Source organism: Gymnoscopelus braueri (assembly GCF_963280865.1).
Source record: "Gymnoscopelus braueri genome assembly, chromosome: 14".
NCBI lineage: Eukaryota > Metazoa > Chordata > Actinopteri > Myctophiformes > Myctophidae > Gymnoscopelus > Gymnoscopelus braueri.
In genome coordinates, this window is record NC_137619.1 from 28,011,014 (window position 1) to 28,028,526 (window position 17,513).

The window sequence follows — 17,513 nt, forward strand, 5'->3', positions numbered from 1 at the left end:
TACATAATTCCATATAGCTGGTTCTTCATTCTGTACTGCTACATCTCATACCTTGACAATACAGTGTTGTGATTATGTCAGCAAAACCAGCCAGAGAACTTCCATAGCACACCATTGGAGCCATTTTTCTCAGTTAGTCCCTTTTCATATATAACATTTTTGTTGTAACCATTTGGATTTCTAATCACAGCCAATTTCACAGCCATGAGACAATTCATAAATGTAGCATTTAAAAAAAAAAAAATCTGTGTACTTTATGTCCATGACATCACAGTCAGGAGGATTGTAAACAGATGGTGCTGTTTTTTAATGACATATTGCTATCTTAACCATAAGCCATAGACTATAAGCGTCTATTCTTAGGGCGGGGTGGGGCGTGGGGGTGAGGTGTTCATCACACGGGGATAATGTCACTCCTTTCTTTCGCATACACTGTCATGTCCCATGGCCAAACAAATCCCATGTAAATTGTGTATTGTGCTGGATGTAATTATTGAAAAGGGTTCCAGTTGGCTTAACTCTATGGGCTGTTTATTTAAAACCTCCCCTCCCCTGTACAGATCTGCACTGATAGTGAGAGAGACAGGGAGAGAGAGAATAGGAGAGAGAGATTCTTATATAATGACAGGAATTCACAATAGTGAGTCTCTCTGAATGACAAGTCCCCCCTCTGCTTTACAGTTCTTTTTTTCTGTTTTCTCTTTTGCTGTGGAAGCGTGTCTATTCCAAATAGCATGTAGTATTCTTTGACCCCCCCCCATACTCCTGCTTCCTCCCTTTTTATTTTCATTTTCTTCTCCTTTATCTTTACTTCTTTCTTGTTCCATTCTTTTACTGATAGCATATTAAATCATGTTTCCTTTTCACCCAACGCACGCCCTGAGAAATCACTCCAGGGGTTGATAATGGGGGCCCATCTTTCAGGAAACACACACAGCAACTTTGATCTGGAATGACATGTAATTCCTTGCCTGACCCAATTCCCAATCTTCTGATAAGATGTTTTTCCCCTCTATTTCTTTTTTTGCCTTCCTCTCTCACTCTCTCTCTCTCTCTCCCTCTCTCTCTCTCCCTCTCTCTCTCTCTAACCTTCCCGTGGTATTTGCTCAAATGGGAACTCACCCGTCCCATTAAAGATACATTTAAAGCCAACATGTCATCCATTTCTTTCTCCAAGAGGAAGTTATGTTGGAAGAAAATGCTGTCTACTAGGGTGAGCTGAGGAAACTCTCTGCCTCTGTCTCTGTTTCTCTGTCAGAATCTCTGCGATCCACTATCGCAGCTGCTCAATTAAGTTTGTGTCAGGACGGTAACGTACAGTATGCATGACAAATAAGAGTGGCCGTCATAGCAGGTCGAGCGGCGTTACTTTGGTGTAAAAGCGTCTTGTGCTCAGCGGTGGAAGTGAGTGAGATAATCGTTTGTATAGATGTAGAAGAAAACCAGTCTGGAATTCTGCTACCAAAGCTATGATGCTTGATTTGATTTGCTGGCGGTGGTGTTTGCACGTTTGCGAATTTGCTCTCTAAATTGACTGCTGGTGGAAGTAGACTGACCCTCAAACCCAGCGGTAGTCAGTCATTAGTCAGGCTGCGTTTAGGGACCAGACAGTGAGCAGTGTTTTTAGGAGCAGATTCATCACTACACAAGTACAGAACAGCATGTTGACTGGCAGTCCTCCTGCCCCCTCACTAGGCAGTGTTACTTTAGCTACAGTTATGCCTGTGTCAATAATGGTGGTTGTTGGCCTGTTGCCCTGGCAGTAATCATGGCTTCACTTCTCCCTCTCTGTGAATCTCTGTGATTGTGGTGATTCCGACAGGCCGAGGCTATAATTTCATCTCGGGCATGAAAGCAGGCCCTCCGGAGCATTCCGCTAGCTCATTTGTAACGAGGACCGTGTCGTTGTTGTTGTTGTTTTGTCTGTTGTAGTTTTTTTTCTTCTCTAAAATAACCAATACGGGTTATTCAATGAGGAGCGCCCCTGAATAATTCTGTCATGTATTACAGAACCTATTAAATGCAAACTTTTCAATCTGGCAATCAATAAGGGAGGCAGCTTACTTTGGCCCTGTGCCAGACGCATTAGGGCTGCTAGCGATGGTTGCTAGGGAGCCGAGCCTGCTCAGGGGAAAGAATGTTTAATGTAATAGAATCACATAAATCAACTGAAGGAAAGTGCTTGTGTTGTCCCCCTCTTCTCTTCTCTTCTCTGTTTAATTTCGTATGTGAAACCATTTGATATGGGAGTTATGGGAGTGTATTTTTGAAAATGTGGTATTGCCATTTTTTCCCTCCTCTGTGAACCGCAAGAACATCTGGGATGGAATTAAGCAGGGTGTAGTTGAATAGTGTGTGTGTGTGTGTGTGTGTGTGTGTGTGTGTGTGTGTGTGTGTGTGTGCGCGCGCGTGTGTGTGTGCGTTAGTGTGTGCCTGTGTTCTTGTATGCATAGCTGTGTCCTCAATCCTTGCGCTGCACACTTGAATAAATTGAGGTGAAAATTATATAAACATTTTTTTTCTTCTTTTTTGTCACAGCCCGCTGCCCCACCCCGCAGGAAGGAACGAGCCACTTTAGTGCTTTACCATAATTAAGAACAGGAGCCAACATGCATGAAGGGCTCTCTCTCTCTCTCTCTCTCTCTCTCTCTCTCTCTCATATTCTCTCTCTCTCTCTCTCTCTGTCGCTCTCTGCCCTCTGTACAATTTCAATAGAACATTTCCTCTGGGTGTTGGTGCCCTTTTGTGAGAATATGATTCCCTTTGAAGAGTTAGCACACAGACATGCCTTGTGAATGTAAAAGCCTAATATCTCTTTAAAGGAATTTGGCTGTGCACGCGCAGTCGCGCACGCGGTTTGCAGCTGATATTACGGGCAGAGGCACGGAGACTCAGCGCCAGTGAGTGATGCGGTGTTGATGACTGAGGGCCATTGAGTCATTTGCAGACACAGTATGTGTCATTATGCGGCTGCATCTGATGAATGTGGATGCGATGAATATAGCTCAGATTATTACTCCCTTTGAGCAAAACAAGCTCTGTTAGTGCTGTTGTCATATTTCAATGAAGCGGTTTTCTAATGTGGCACTTCATGAACGATTGCTGGGAAGAATTTCTTGTTATAATTTAATTTTACTTTGTGGCAAAACAGCCGTGAGCAATTAGCGAAATGTTACTACGCCTTTTGCTTTCTGTCTGCTTGCAGCCGTTCACAGATTAAATACACAGTATTATGTGAATCAGGCAAATGAAATGAATCCACATCGTTATGCCGTTTCATATTCCCTTCACAGAAAACACAAGGTGGCCGTCTGTGAAAGTGGGATTCCATTTTCAGCCACCTCCCCACGTCATTTCCATTTGGTGTCATTGACAGATGCTGTTCCATTTTTATGTGGTCAGGTTTCAATAACATGAAACCAATAGCTGCATCGAGCAGCCTGCCGCCACCACTTATATAGCCCTCGCTCAGTGTCGCGTCCCCTCGCAGGGAAGTGTGTGTGTGTGTGTGTGTGTGTGTGTGTGTGTGTGTGTGTGTGTGCGTGTGCGTGGGGGAGGGAGGTGACGGCGAGGGGGAGTTAGAGGTAGAGAGAAGCGGATGAATCAGAGATGTGTTATATATTATGAGTGGCTAAATGGGAACAGGGCAACCTCTCAGATCAATACAGAGCATAGGAGCAGAGAGCCTGGAGGATGGAGGTAGAATATCAAACGAGAGCTTTCCCTCTCTCTCTCTCTCTCCGTCTTTCTCCCTCTCTCACCCTTTGTTTATCTCACCCACTTCCCCTCTATTGTCCCTGTCCTTCTAACCCCCCTTCTATTCCCTTGTTGTCCATGCTTTTATCCCCCCCCATCTCTCTCTCTCTCTCTCTCTCTCTCACCCCCTTGAATTAGTCTGCTTGTTTTCAAGACTTTGGGCTTTGTTTTGATGTAACTACTTTTAGCGTCGTTAAAAATAATAATAAACTCAAATATAAATGTGACATTATTGGCACTGCCGTACCATTTTCTCACTAAAACCACAAAAACAGTCGGGGAGGAGATCCAGTAAATTCCTTGCCCGGCCAGATAATGTGGAAATGTTGACAACAGCAAATTTGAGCCAAGTGAGTGATTTAAGGACTGCAAGCGGGTGACAGATAGCATGGGAATAATGGTTTTCAGCCTGTTCCCGGCTGTCTGTGAAATGGAGCTGTTGGCGACGTCCACACTCACTGGCGAGATCTTGTCAAGAGTTTGTGGCCACTTTGAATATTTTCAAGCTCAGCTGAATGTAATGACACGGTTTACGCGAGTCAGATAGTGTGGGCTGTGTTATTTTTTGCTAGTAGCTATAGTCGGCTCCAGCGCTCGCAGCAGACCTCATATTACAAGTGGATTTATTTTCAGCTTAGTGAAACTGTTAAGAGAAATTCTCAAATAAAACCAATGGCTCTCAGAAATCCAGCAGTAAATCACCCCAATACACCCCCCCTCCCCCCTCCCCTTTTCTTTTCTCCTGGAGCTGCCTTGTTAGAAATTCAGCACTATCGATGATGTTTCATCTGACATTGCGGCGGTTATTCATCTAGCTCTAGTTACAGCCCAGCAGCTGCTACAACTGTAGCTAATGAGTTTCGTGTCGCATGCGGCATTTCTGAGATTTCCTTTATGAGTTGTGTAATATATTATATGTGTGAGGCGTGGGATTACAACAGACATTATCCCTTTAGTGTAATTGGACAAAATCCCCCTTCATTTCACCTGGTATAAGGGTTCACCCTTTAACCCTGCTTCTTTACCCCCACTACACAAGCTATATAATCTCTTCTGCTTCTACCCTTTCCTCTTGAGGAACTATTTAGCTGTGGTTTTTGAGGAATATATGATTTGGGCGCATATAAAGCATTGGATTACATTTAGAACTCAATGTTTACTTTAAACAAAGGGCATCTGTGCCACCACACTGTATAATGTAGCCATATGCCCTACTGTGTTAAAAAGAAAGCGTTAGACCAGGGGTGGGCAACCTTGTCTGGCACATGATCACTTGGCCGTTTTCCAAGGCTAGCGCGATCACCCAGTGCCAGACAGTGAGAACAAGGATTGCTTTTACTTCTTATTGTAGGCTGCTAATGAGAATAATACAAGCATAGCAAGTCAATAATTCAATAATAGTCCCTAACAAAGAATGATTCAATAATTTAACACAAATAATAAAGGTAGGATAAATTCTGACTATCAAGGTTTTATGCGCACATCAAACAATTATTATTAATGGCTAATAATCGTTGCAACTCAATTGATTGCCTCAAAAGCCGAATCTAATCACCTGATCAAAACGAGGTGATTGCCCACCTCTGGGTTAGAGTACATGGGAAAATTAGCGTTTCAATCTTTTTATCTTCTATTTTATAATTATGAAATGCTTTACACCACTGCCTGGAATTATACTACTATTGAATGGGAGCCAGCCAACAAGCGCTAATATAAGTGTTCCCTTGATCAGTATTACTACATTGTTCATTGCTATTCCCAGTTGTAAGAATATTGATTAAAGAGGAGCCGGAGGAAGGAATAATATTGGTCCTCTTGAGCGAAGGAGCTTTGCATGTTTTTATCTCTCAAGTCAATCAACAGATACGGTCCTTGCCAAGTGCAACAGCGTGAACATTTGCATCTGTGCGGCGCCGTGTCCCTCGGGTTGTGTTTCATAACATAACACAATCCTACACTGCAAAATGTGTACACTCTCAGAGTTAAATTAACACTCAGATTGTACTGTGTAACACTCAAGCGCCATTGTCACTTCTGTATCATTTCAAACAAGCATTAATCAAAACAATATTTGTATTCCTTAATCTAAATTAAGAATTACATGCAATAGTCTTTTATTTTTCATATTATTCTGGTGGCCTATAATTGCTCACTGACTCCAACACCGACCCAGTGGCTTAAAACGTCTGAGTGTTATTAGATGAGTAGAGTACATTACGGTGTGATATTCTTCTTATGTGTTACAATATATTGAGTAGCATTGATTGAGTGGTTATACCATCAGCTGTCCTGTAGAGCATTTATGACCCTGACACTATTGCCGTTTTATGAGGTCAGGAGCTTTACGACATCACCTTCTGAAAATAATCTGCAAGGCAGCTGTGTGATCCAGACACATCAGTACTGCCCCTAGAGGACTAACAGAGAAAAAGAGAAGGAGAGAGGGGGGAGAGAAAGAGAGAGAGAGAGGATAGGAGGGAGGGAGAAAGAAAGAAAGTACACAGAAAGCGAGATTGATAGAGAGAGTGCAGGAGAAAAAGAGAGGGGAAATAAAAATGCATAATAATGTTAACATTCTCTCTGTGTGTCTTCCGGCTCTCCAGTGATACAGCCAGGGCCCCAACCAATTACAATGTTTGCGTAAAGAGAAGGACATCCTTTATTTGTAAAGGTCGGCTTTTATGAACAAAAGGAATTGAAAGTGTGCACACTCAGTGTACATTAAACATACACGCTCGCGCGCACACACACACACACACACGCGCACACATACAAGGACAGGCATACAGTACAAAGACACATGCTTTGCACATACAGTAGATGCGTGCACAAAGCAAACTGTATATTAAGACAGGTAACTTTACATGTGTGTATACCGGTATGCATTTAGGATACCTGCCACATGCAAGTGCCAACGCCGGCACACATACTCTACTATGAAGACACACATAGACTGTACACACGCAGTATCTCAAGAATCAAGCAGGTTTATTTGTTCTACTCATAAAGGTACAAGTAGGGGGCGGCAGTGGCTCAGGAGGTAGAGCAGCCGCTTTGTAATCGGAAGGTTTCACGTTCGATCCCAGGCTCCTCCTGGCTGCGTGTCGAAGTGTCCTTCAGCAAGACACTTAACCCCTAACTGCTTTCGATGAGCAGGTTGGTGCCTTGCATGGTTTCCTCCGCCGTCGGTGTGTGCAATGGGTGAATGTGAAATACGTTGTGAAGCGCTTTGGCGAAAAGTGCTATAAATGCAGTACATTTACCATTTACCAAGTAGCTAAATGCAAGTGTGTGAGGTCCTCAAAATACTGTGCAACAATATTAAGGCCTGTGTGTACATTTATTATATCCCTTGCCTCTCTTACCAAATGGAATCTAATAAAGTGAAATGTTGTTGGTCGCTGGGAGAAGGAGCGGGTCCAGCATTGAGCGCTTACAATAAAGTCCCTGACATTTGGAAGCAAAACCTCCTCTACCTCTAATCTGTAATTGCATACAACTGCCGCAATATCAAATGAAACGGTGCACGTGCGTGTGTGTGTGTGTGTGTGTGTGTGTGTGTGCATGCGTACGCACATGCCTGTGTTTGCTATATATTGAATCACATTGGCTGAATAGTTTTAATCTTTCTCTTTTGAAGTGGAGTCATTGGAGTGTAGCGGCGCTAATTACACTGATGGTACCGAGTACAGCTGCTGTAAATATGTTCTGAATGCTGACCTTGTCCTGTTCCGTCTTTCTGCTCATTTCACTAATGATGCCTGGTGCTTAGGATGGAAGTGACACCAAAAGGTAGAAATAACTTCAAATAGACTTGTGGCGACAGTTGTTTTTCCTGCAAGGAAGCCTCTAAGCATTAGCAATGGTAGCATAAAGCATTAGATAGCCGACTGAGGTTGGCTGTGAAGTAGAGTAGAAGACTATGCAATAAACAATGTTTTTTTTTCTTCAAAACTGACTGTTCTTCATCATCAAAATATGTTGAATGCTTTTAAAGCCTTTAGAAAAACAATACTGTAAATTAGAATGGCTGAGCATGAGAATTACAATGCAAGTTACTTTGACTTCAGCTTGTGTGCGTGCGTGCGTGCGTGCGTGCGTGCGTGCGTGCGTGCGTGCGTGCGTGCGTGCGTGCGTGCGTGCGTGCGTGCGTGCGTGCGCGCGTGCGCGCGCGCGTGCGTGCGTGCGTGCGTGCGTGCGTGCGTGCGTGTGTGCGTGCGTGTGTGTGTGTGTGTGTGTGTACTGTATATATTCCATTGCAGCTCAATTGTTACCGAATGATCTAAAATACCCTAAAATATTTATCAAATGAAGTCTAGTTATGATAGTTTAGTTACATTTCATATCGTATCACTGATCACACCATTAATTAATTATAATACTATAGTTAGATCATTATTATTACTGTAGTTAAGCTGTTGATATAGATTGTAAGTTAAGGAAGAAAACATATACATTCCCCAATATTGCAAAATTCCATATGTGTTATGGCTGCTCCACTCTCATAAAAGATTTGATAAGTGATTTGTGCAGAGGGTGTGATGTGATAAAATAGATTTTGACAGACTGTTGCAAGGCCCATCACACTGGCCTCTCTCTCATCACACTGGTCTCTCTCTCGCTCCCTCGCTCGCTCACACACTCTCTCTCTCTCTCTCTCTCTCTCTCTCAAAAACCCTATAGGGAGAAATTCTATTGCACTTATTTAGCTAAAGTAAAGGCATCCAATGGAGAAATTGCTCCAAGGATTTTCTTTCACCTCACCTCGAACTTGCTTGTTAAACCTTGTCAGCCTGAACAGTAAGGAACTAGAATTTTCCATGACACATTACTTCACTTAACACCATAGCAGCGTTGCATGTAATGCATTCTGCAACATTGCATGTAATGCATTCTGCAACATTGCATGTACAGTAATGCATTCTGCAACATTGCATGTAATGCATTCTGAAACATTGCGTGTAATGCATTCTGAAACATTACGTGTAATGCATTCTGAAACATTACAAATGGATGCATTCTGAAACCTTGCATGTTACGCATTCTGAATTGTTGCATGTAATGCATTCTGATCATATTATACAGACTTACGGCATTATTTGCTTAGGAGGCGTTTATAGGTATTTATTCAAATCAGGACTCCTAAAGCATTTAAGAGTTTTGTGTTTGGTTTCACGTTTTACATTTTAGACGCATATTTGGCTCTTTAAGCCAGCATTAGCTGTGGACCCCCTGGAACCCCTTCAAGGACCCCTGTGGGTCCCCAGACCCCACTTTGAGAACCACTGCCTTAGGGTCCTCAGCAATACACCCACCAAGTGTGAAGTGAATCGGATGAACGGTTCTCGGGATATGCAAAGGATATTCAGACAGACAGAGCTTGTATGAATTTATGGATGGATGACTTAACAAGGAGTGCAGCAGTAAAATAAGCTTCAGTTCCTATGCAACAACATTACGAGCAACCAGTAATGATAAGCCATGTGAAATTCACACTATGAATTTATCAAAACATTCATGAACTTAGAACCCTAATCTAATTAATGATTAATACGTACTGTACTTGGTAAAGAATTTACATAATCAGGAGGAGAAAAGGTCAGAAGAGTTTTTCTTGTCACTAATTTGTTTCACGCTCACAAACAAGCAATTAAAAAACTGGTCATCACTTGCCAAATCAGCCTAACTCCAAATATTCTGTATTTCGAAATAGTCTGCTGCATAGTACATCAAATTGCTTTTGACTTTTCCCATTCTCACCATGAGTCTTAATATATTGTGCTGTTAAATTGTCAAAGTGTTTGCCTATAATCGCATTGTGGACCTGCCTGACTGTTGCTGCGTCTTCCACTTTTGTCCTCCAGGCCAGGAGGAGGACGGACGCAGGGTGTTGGTGCTGAGCTACCCCCAGTACTGCCGCTGCCGCTCCGTCCTGGCCCGGCTCCGGGACCAGCCCTCCTGTCTGCTCACGGACCACACGGTGCTGGCACTGGGCGGTATCGCCTCGCTGAGCGGGAACACCAGGATCCTGTACTGCCGGGACACCTTCGAACACCCGGCCCTGCTGCAGAACGAGAGCATCTGTGACGAGTTTGGTGAGTTTCTGCGTTGAAAGTCGTCGTCGGAAGCCTTCACTGCACAATCCTGAGTGTTCATTTAACCCATTAAGACCTGAGGCCGATTCTACGAATGTCTTCTAAATCCCAACAGTATTCTGAAAAAAATGCAACGTGCCAATCACGTGTTTCACGTGTTTTTGAAAAGATAGTAAAAAGAAAATGGGGAATAAATGTTCAGAACCCAAGATATCTTTATCTGAAGATGTGCAGCTCCATCCACTCCTTGTTTAACTTATAACTGAAAAAGGCTGTATCTCGCTTCCTAAGCACTTTTTTTTTTTTAAACAAAATAATAATAATCGCACTCGACAGAAATAGCCAGAAATAATTCTGGCACTCAGTGAGTTAAAAGCCAAAGTGCTAAATAATGCTTTTTAGCTCAAATCAAAAAGTGACACAGATTCCAGGTCTTAATGGGTTAACTCTGCGCATGTGCAAATGGAACATGCTCGGAGTTACAATTGGATAAACTGAGGATTTTACTGTGTTCAGAGGAGTAACCACATGACTGCTCGTGTGAAACTTCAGCAGCCAATATGGTTGCGGTTTGCGAAGCCGAGCCAAAGCGCCGGCCCTACTTTGCAACTGCGACTATTTTGCAGTCGTCTGCTTTGAAGCAATGTGAAACGTCACTTCAAAGTAGACGACCTAACGTGGCACTTGAACATATGGCGTTGAGATAATGAGCGAACATTGCACTTCGGAGAATACGTTCGCACTGGTTCTTCACCTGAGTGATTGACTGATGTGATGTTCTATACAAATTGTAAACATTTGCTGTAAACATTCTGTCCTCGTTGGCAGCTCCAGTGTGTACATTCTGCCAGATAACATGAATCAATCCCAGAAAAGTGCTTGAATCCAATCAACTACCTTTAATATTCAAAGTCAGTAAAAGGACTTTCCAATTCCGAAGTTCCCAGGATAAATGTGAGTTCTGAAATGGTAGGGTTTTGTCACTGCTAGACCATGTGTCCATACTGTGTCCTCAGTGTCTTGATTACAGTATGTGTAAGTACTGTTTTCTAATGGCAAGACTAAAGGTGTTTTAACACATCGGGTGCCAGAATTTTATTAAAACAGATTACGTTCGGTGCCAGAAATCTCACGTTGCGCTGCGCTGTTTAAAGCTCTAGACTCTACGACAAGCAAATCCATGTAAACAATGCATGCGTGCACGGTGCACGATGGTCCTGGCTAGCTCCTGGAACGATAACATCTCTCACGCGAGTCACAATGGGGGAGGGAAAATTACTTGTTTTCCCCACCGGAAAAGGTTTCGGAGCTACAGAGGTTTTTATCAAGGAGATAGAACGGAAGCGGATGGGGAGCCATGTTTTTTGGCACGGTGATCCATCTGTCCCTTCCTTCTCAGAATCACCGTGGGTAATTCCAGAGCTGCGCTAGCCCCTCCCGTGTGGAAAAAAACAAAAAGATTGAATAACACGGTTTTTACTGTGTTTGGCACCTATATAAAACGTGTATTCGAAAACACGTTTTTTACTGTGTTTGGCACCCGATGTGTTAAGTGATATACGTATATACTGTGTATATATCTATCTATCAGGACACTCGTGCACATCCAGACCCTAGCGCAGGTGGTGCGGGTCAATTCCGCAAGACAGTTTACATAAAATTAACACTCCAAAACACAAACAAATGCAGGACTGTTTGAAAGGATTTATTGCACAACGTGTTTCGCCCTACGCTTCATCAGGTGCTGTACTGACAGGTGTGAGTGATCACCATTTATAGTAACAGCCCATTATTTTTGGGGGAAAATTGAGCTGACAAATTTGGAACTGGAACACTTATCAAATTGAAGGTGTGCTCTCTCCTAATTGGATGACATTGGTGACCCCTGTTACTGAGCAAATACTCTATAACACTCTTTAACTTCTAAAAGAAACGTATAGGGCGTATGCTGTAACATAAAAAGAAAAGAAAGCTCTTATTTGTGTGATATCTTTTATATATTGACAATGACTATATATTACATTAATCACTGCACTGTGACTAATTATAAGGAGTTCTCTATGTGTCAAAATCACATTTGGTGGGATTTCCAACATAATGGCTTATACAGCTTTAGCCGTTTTTATTTCAGTATTTCTGTCACTGATAGAAATGCAAAGGATTTTGCCAGAGGAGTATTTAAGTTGAGGTTATGGACTCTCTACAGCAGTTATATCTACTGCTTTGTTTGTGTTCTAATCTGTGTGCGGTAACCCTTGATAGCTCGAGTAAATCAAAGCTATCTAAAGAAACAAGAATAGACTTTCGAATCAATGCTTTTAATTTAGTTCATTAAGGCTTGAATTGGGATTCAGTACAATACTTGATAATTAATTGGCTATCATTCCCCATTAAGAATTTTCAATATGCTAATTGAATTCCATTTTGCCTCACTAGGCTCTGCCCAAAGGGGGTGACTCGGTTTATGAGCACAAGTAGCCAGCATTCAAATACCTGGGGCGGTCATGCCTATGACAAGCATTTTCCCCATTCATGTGAAGCATTATGAATTGCTGCAACATCTCTATCTGCCACTCACAGCGCTTTCACTGTACTCGTGAGCCTCATGAACCCACACATTTTTATTAACCCTGAGCGGGGACAAAACAATGGAATAATGTGATTCATCTGTCTTTATATTTCCTTTACTCGCCGGCTTACAGCGAGTTGGCATTCACATTAATGGCTCCTCTGGTCAGAAGTCATTGTTTTTCTTTTCCTGTGAATTTGCCAGTTGGCAATTGCACATTTTTGTAGGGGAGCAGCAGAGGTGAGAAGGGAAGATTGTTGTAGGCGTAGGAAAATAAGTTATGAATAGTAACGCTAACATCCTGTGGCAGCTGTTGCTCATTCACTTGGCTCAATAATGTCATTCCTTTGTGAGCCACTATTGAAGCTAAACGTTTGTTTAGAGAGCCTAAGGGAGTTCTAGGTTGACTAAGGCTTTCTATGCCATTCACTTGAAGGTTTGGCAGGTCAGAAGCACTGTTTCTGCATGAATTGCTGCTGATATGCCTGGAAACAACATGAGAGGTCAGTGACGTCCTGACGTCACTGCCGCTAGAGGGCGCTATCCCCCTTGGCCGCTGCGCTATTTTTTGTTGAAATCCCCATAGGGGAATCTTATGAATTGCCTCATATAAGAACTCTGTTCGAAGAATAAACTCACTACCCCGGCGATTTTACTCATATGGATATGAAGCATCGACGGTGGAAATGTACACATTTACCCAAAGAGTAACACAATAAACGCTAGAAACGAGTCAAACGACCCAACGACTACATTTCCCATGAACGCGGCTGCTGCCCGGCGCACATAACAGCGCTTGTTTTATTGTTTTATGCCATCCCTTTTAGTAGGGACACTGATTTCAGACCCGGAAGTGTAGTTTTTAAGACTTTTAAGGCAGAATTGATCAAATATTCTCCATAAACAGGCTGTATCAAATATGAATGAATATCATAAACGATACAGAGCCACCTCCCTGACAGAAACGCCTGGATGATTTGTTTATTTTTGGAACACAGTTCTTATATGACGTGATCTAAGATTCCCCTATGGGGATTTCAACACAAAAAATAACGCTGCGACCCAGGGGGATTGCGCCCTCTAGCGGCAGTGATGTCAGACTTCGGTGCTCTATTACGCTGTAAGCTCAGCGTCTTTTTATTCGCACGCATGCACCAACGTACGCAGGTTCTGCATGCACTCAATGGCTCCTGAATAAATTCATAATTTCCCGTGAAATAAATTCTAATGAGGCACATATTAAAACAACCTTTTATTAGGATAGTACCAGTACGGTGGATGAACAAGACAGAAACATAATCAGCTGTTAAATGAGAGAAGTTAGAAATTGACTGGGGGACCAATTTTACTGTCTTTTTCTATTCTTCCCTCAATGCTAATTCTGACCTTTTGGATTCAGCTAAATCTGCTGTGGTAGCTCTAATGGCTGTCCTCTTGTCTGGGCTAATTCATGAAAGTGTGTCAACCTACCTCAGGGGGTCGAGGAGACGAGGGGGCTAGGGGGAAGAAGAGGCGCAATGAAATTTCTGCAGCCTGTTAGCGTTTATGTTGTGTGTAGACTGTGGTTTGCAGTGCAGTTTTGCTTTCAGCATATTACCAGATTAGGTCCCACGAGGCTGTCTTATCTGTTTACCATATGTATGTGTGCTCATGTACTGATCTCTGCACACATGATGATAACCATGGGACAACAGGTTTTTTATTTTCCAGTGCACCCATTATGCCATCATACTGGTTTTACGTCGGGGCTAGGTGTGTCCTTTGGATAAATTAAGATACCGGTAAAGCCACTTTGATGCTCTGTGTGAAAGTATGTAGGGCGGTATTAATGATAAGGTGAACAGCGCTTTCTGACAATTGTCGTTGAGAAGTTCAATATTTGTGCAGACTAGGGCATTCACCGAATATTCGAATGTTCGAATATCAAACCGACTATTCGACTATCAAACCACTATTCGATTATTCGAGTGGCTTTTCTACAGCAGACACGCAGCTGTGAGCTCTGGTGTGACGTCAACTCACATTCCTTGAGTCGAGTCATCAATGCCATAAAAAAAAAAAAAACGTTTTTTTATTATTCTATTTTTTATAATCAAATCGATTAATCGAATATTCGAATACTTATAGGTCGAATAATTCGAATACTAAAAATCACTATTCGTGAATGCCCTAGTGCAGACCTGCTTGCGAGGCTGCAGCCTGATGTAAGGTCACCCCTAATGTGATCGCTGCATCGGTAATGTGAATGTCACTGTTGTTGGCCGGTGTGCTTTATCTGACTTGATCCATATTCATGTTTTGCATTAGCGTCGTCATAGTCCGTGGCCTTGTTTTTTTTTCTGTGAAGGCGACTGGTTTGCGTATCTTTGAGCCCCAACTGCTCCATATTCATGTTCAGCGCGTCAGCGCCATCCCAGCCCACTGCCTCATTCATGACATTCATGCCATTGGCTTTACTCATTATGGCCACAACCTCTCTGCCAGCACGGGTTGATTTTTAACCCATTAAGACCTGAGGCGATTCTTTAAAAATATCTAAATCTCAACAGTTTTTTGAAAAAAATCTGGAAAATATTTTTTCAAGATTTTTCAAAAATAGCAGATCTACAAGCTCGTAGCGCGGCACTCGGTGCCGCGCTATGAGCTTGTAGATCTGCTATTTTTGAATAGCCCAAAGAAATCTTAAAATGAGACGCAGATGCGTCCCCGGTCTTAATGGGTTAAATTGTACCATTTTACTGCTCTGATTGATGAAAACTCAGCAATTACCCCTAGGGACACTGAATGTGCTAATGCTACAGTACTTGGCCGCAGAGATGGGTGAAAATACTGTAGGTGTAATCATAGGGCACGACACGCAGTAAAAATCCTCTGTGTTAATTTTTGCACTCCTGAGAGTTAAAGGAACACTTCACCTATTTTCAACCTTATCTTCATATAATTGTTCCTCACTCATGCTCATTGTAAAAAGGCAGCATTTCTGTGTTCTCGCTTTGTGTCTCAGAGGTGGGCTGAGGATAATTTCTGAATTTGCCTGCAAGCTAATGAAAACTACAGCCTTATTCTTCCTGGAAAGTTAGCACACTGAAATGGAAGCCACTGTTGTTGCATCAATAAAACAAAAAACATTTGAAATCTTGTTTGAAATTAAATGAAAACCACCGATCATGTCATCGGTAGGGTCATCAGCAGGCACATTTCCTATCTACCCACAGTCTACCTCTGGGAAAAGTGTGTGGACAGAAATGGTACAGTCCTATAGTGAGCATTAGTGATCATGATGAGATTATGATGTTCCTTTAAATTACTGTGCAGTTGTGTGAAGCCAGAATGTCCCAAACCATGTTTGTTTATTCAGTGTCATACACTTCTGATACACATCTGTTGTTGTGTTAGATGTATACAGATACACAGTTTAGGAAGTGACTTATTACGTAACAGATAACCAGAGACAAGCTGGGGAGTTTATAGTTTATACTACAATTTTCTGTTATACGGCTAGTCCTTCTATAGTCTGTTACACAGAGGGAGAGAGGGAGAAGAGAGAGTGACAGATGATAGTACCTTCAGATTCATTGCCGTGATGGCACTAAACATTACTCACATTACTTTGGCAGGAAGTAAAGCACAGCTGTAATTATATCTCAGTCCTGTTGGATAAATTAACACAGATGTTTTACTGTGCAGCGTTTGTCCATCATATATCATATTCATTTGTAACTCCAGGAGTGTACAAATGGAACCAAATGGAACCTTCCGGGTCCATTTGGTCACATTTGTACCCTCTCTGAGCTAAATTGACACTGAGGCTTTTATTGTGTGAAAATTTGTACATTTTTCTTCATGCCTGCTTGACAGCCATTCATTTTGGGCATGTGTTGAAGAGAATATTATAGCCATAATTCTCCTTTTGTTCTCCTCTTCTGGAGTAATGCTCACAAATTACTGACCTTCCCCCCAACCTCTTTGGAAACCTAACACCCCTTGTGTGCACATTGCTTGAATCAACAGTATTTTGAAAGTTGGTGAGGCAATCATGTTCGGGGTGAAGAGGCTCTCTCTTTCTTCCTCCCTCTCTCTCTGGTCTTACTCGCTCACTCTCGTTTGCCCTCTATTCCCCACGTTTCCTTGGCATGGAAACCATATATTTCATGTGCGGTTAAGTGTTTTCTGTTTGAAATAGCTCTTGCTCTGTGGCCGTTTGATGTTTATTAAAAAGGAACATTTTCAGTGGAATCCTTTGGAATCCTTTTTTTTTGTAATCCCCCAGGGTGGCAGGAGAAGAAACATTTTGTTTTACTTTTATACAGCATATTAATGTTGTCCAGATGCCCTAAACCTAAACAGTATTTATTTTTGCTCTATTTTTAACAGCTGTGTGTGTGTGTGTGTGTGTGTGTGTGTGTGTGTGTGTGTGTGTGTGTGTGTGTGTGTGTGTGCGTGTGCGTGTGCGTGTGCGTCTGTGTGTGTGTGTGTGTGTGTGTGTGCGTCTGTGTAAATGTGTTAATGTTGGGAGGGTCGCCCTAGTAATACCACGATAAGAACAGAATGTAAACAGTGATAGAAGAAAGATTTCTTTGTCTTCATTTGTCACTCCTCTTCCTACTGAAACTGATATCCTGAGAGAGAGAGGGAGAGAGAGAGAACAAAAGGAAGTTATTTTAAATCTTGCTCTATCATGTCAGGTATGTCGTAGCTTTAAAATGACACAATATACTGTAGCTAGCTTTAGTGGGTGGTATCACTTGCATGAATGCATGATGTCATTTTTTCCCAAACTTGAGCCCACTCTCCCTCTATCCAAACATCAAATCACATTATATGAAATATGCACTGGCCAGTATATTGTCCCAGTATCAGCCCCACCTGTCAATGTAACTGGCAAATTGCTCACTAAGCTCCCTTATTCCTATCTCCTTCACAGCATTGTGTTAACCATCAGTTGAAGCATTTTTATTGACCATATGTCATGATATAGAGGGGTCATAAAAAGTGAGATTCAGAAAGGAGAGAGATGATATGCTGCAACCCTAGAATCAGATTTCATAACTAGGGCATACGTTATTATTATGTTATTGCATCAAAGGCAAGCT

General features: G+C 42.2%; 1 protein-coding gene across 1 annotated transcript in view; it reads left to right on the plus strand.

Annotated features, from left to right (window-relative positions):
• LOC308099949 (AT-rich interactive domain-containing protein 5B-like) overlaps nt 1–17,513 on the plus strand; it is an 86,801-nt gene that overhangs the window by 23,810 nt on the left and 45,478 nt on the right. Inside the window, exon 5 of the mRNA XM_080448838.1 lies at nt 9,621–9,851. Within this exon, the coding sequence (XP_080304964.1) occupies nt 9,621–9,851 (231 nt within the window). The remainder of the gene's footprint in view (nt 1–9,620; nt 9,852–17,513) is intronic.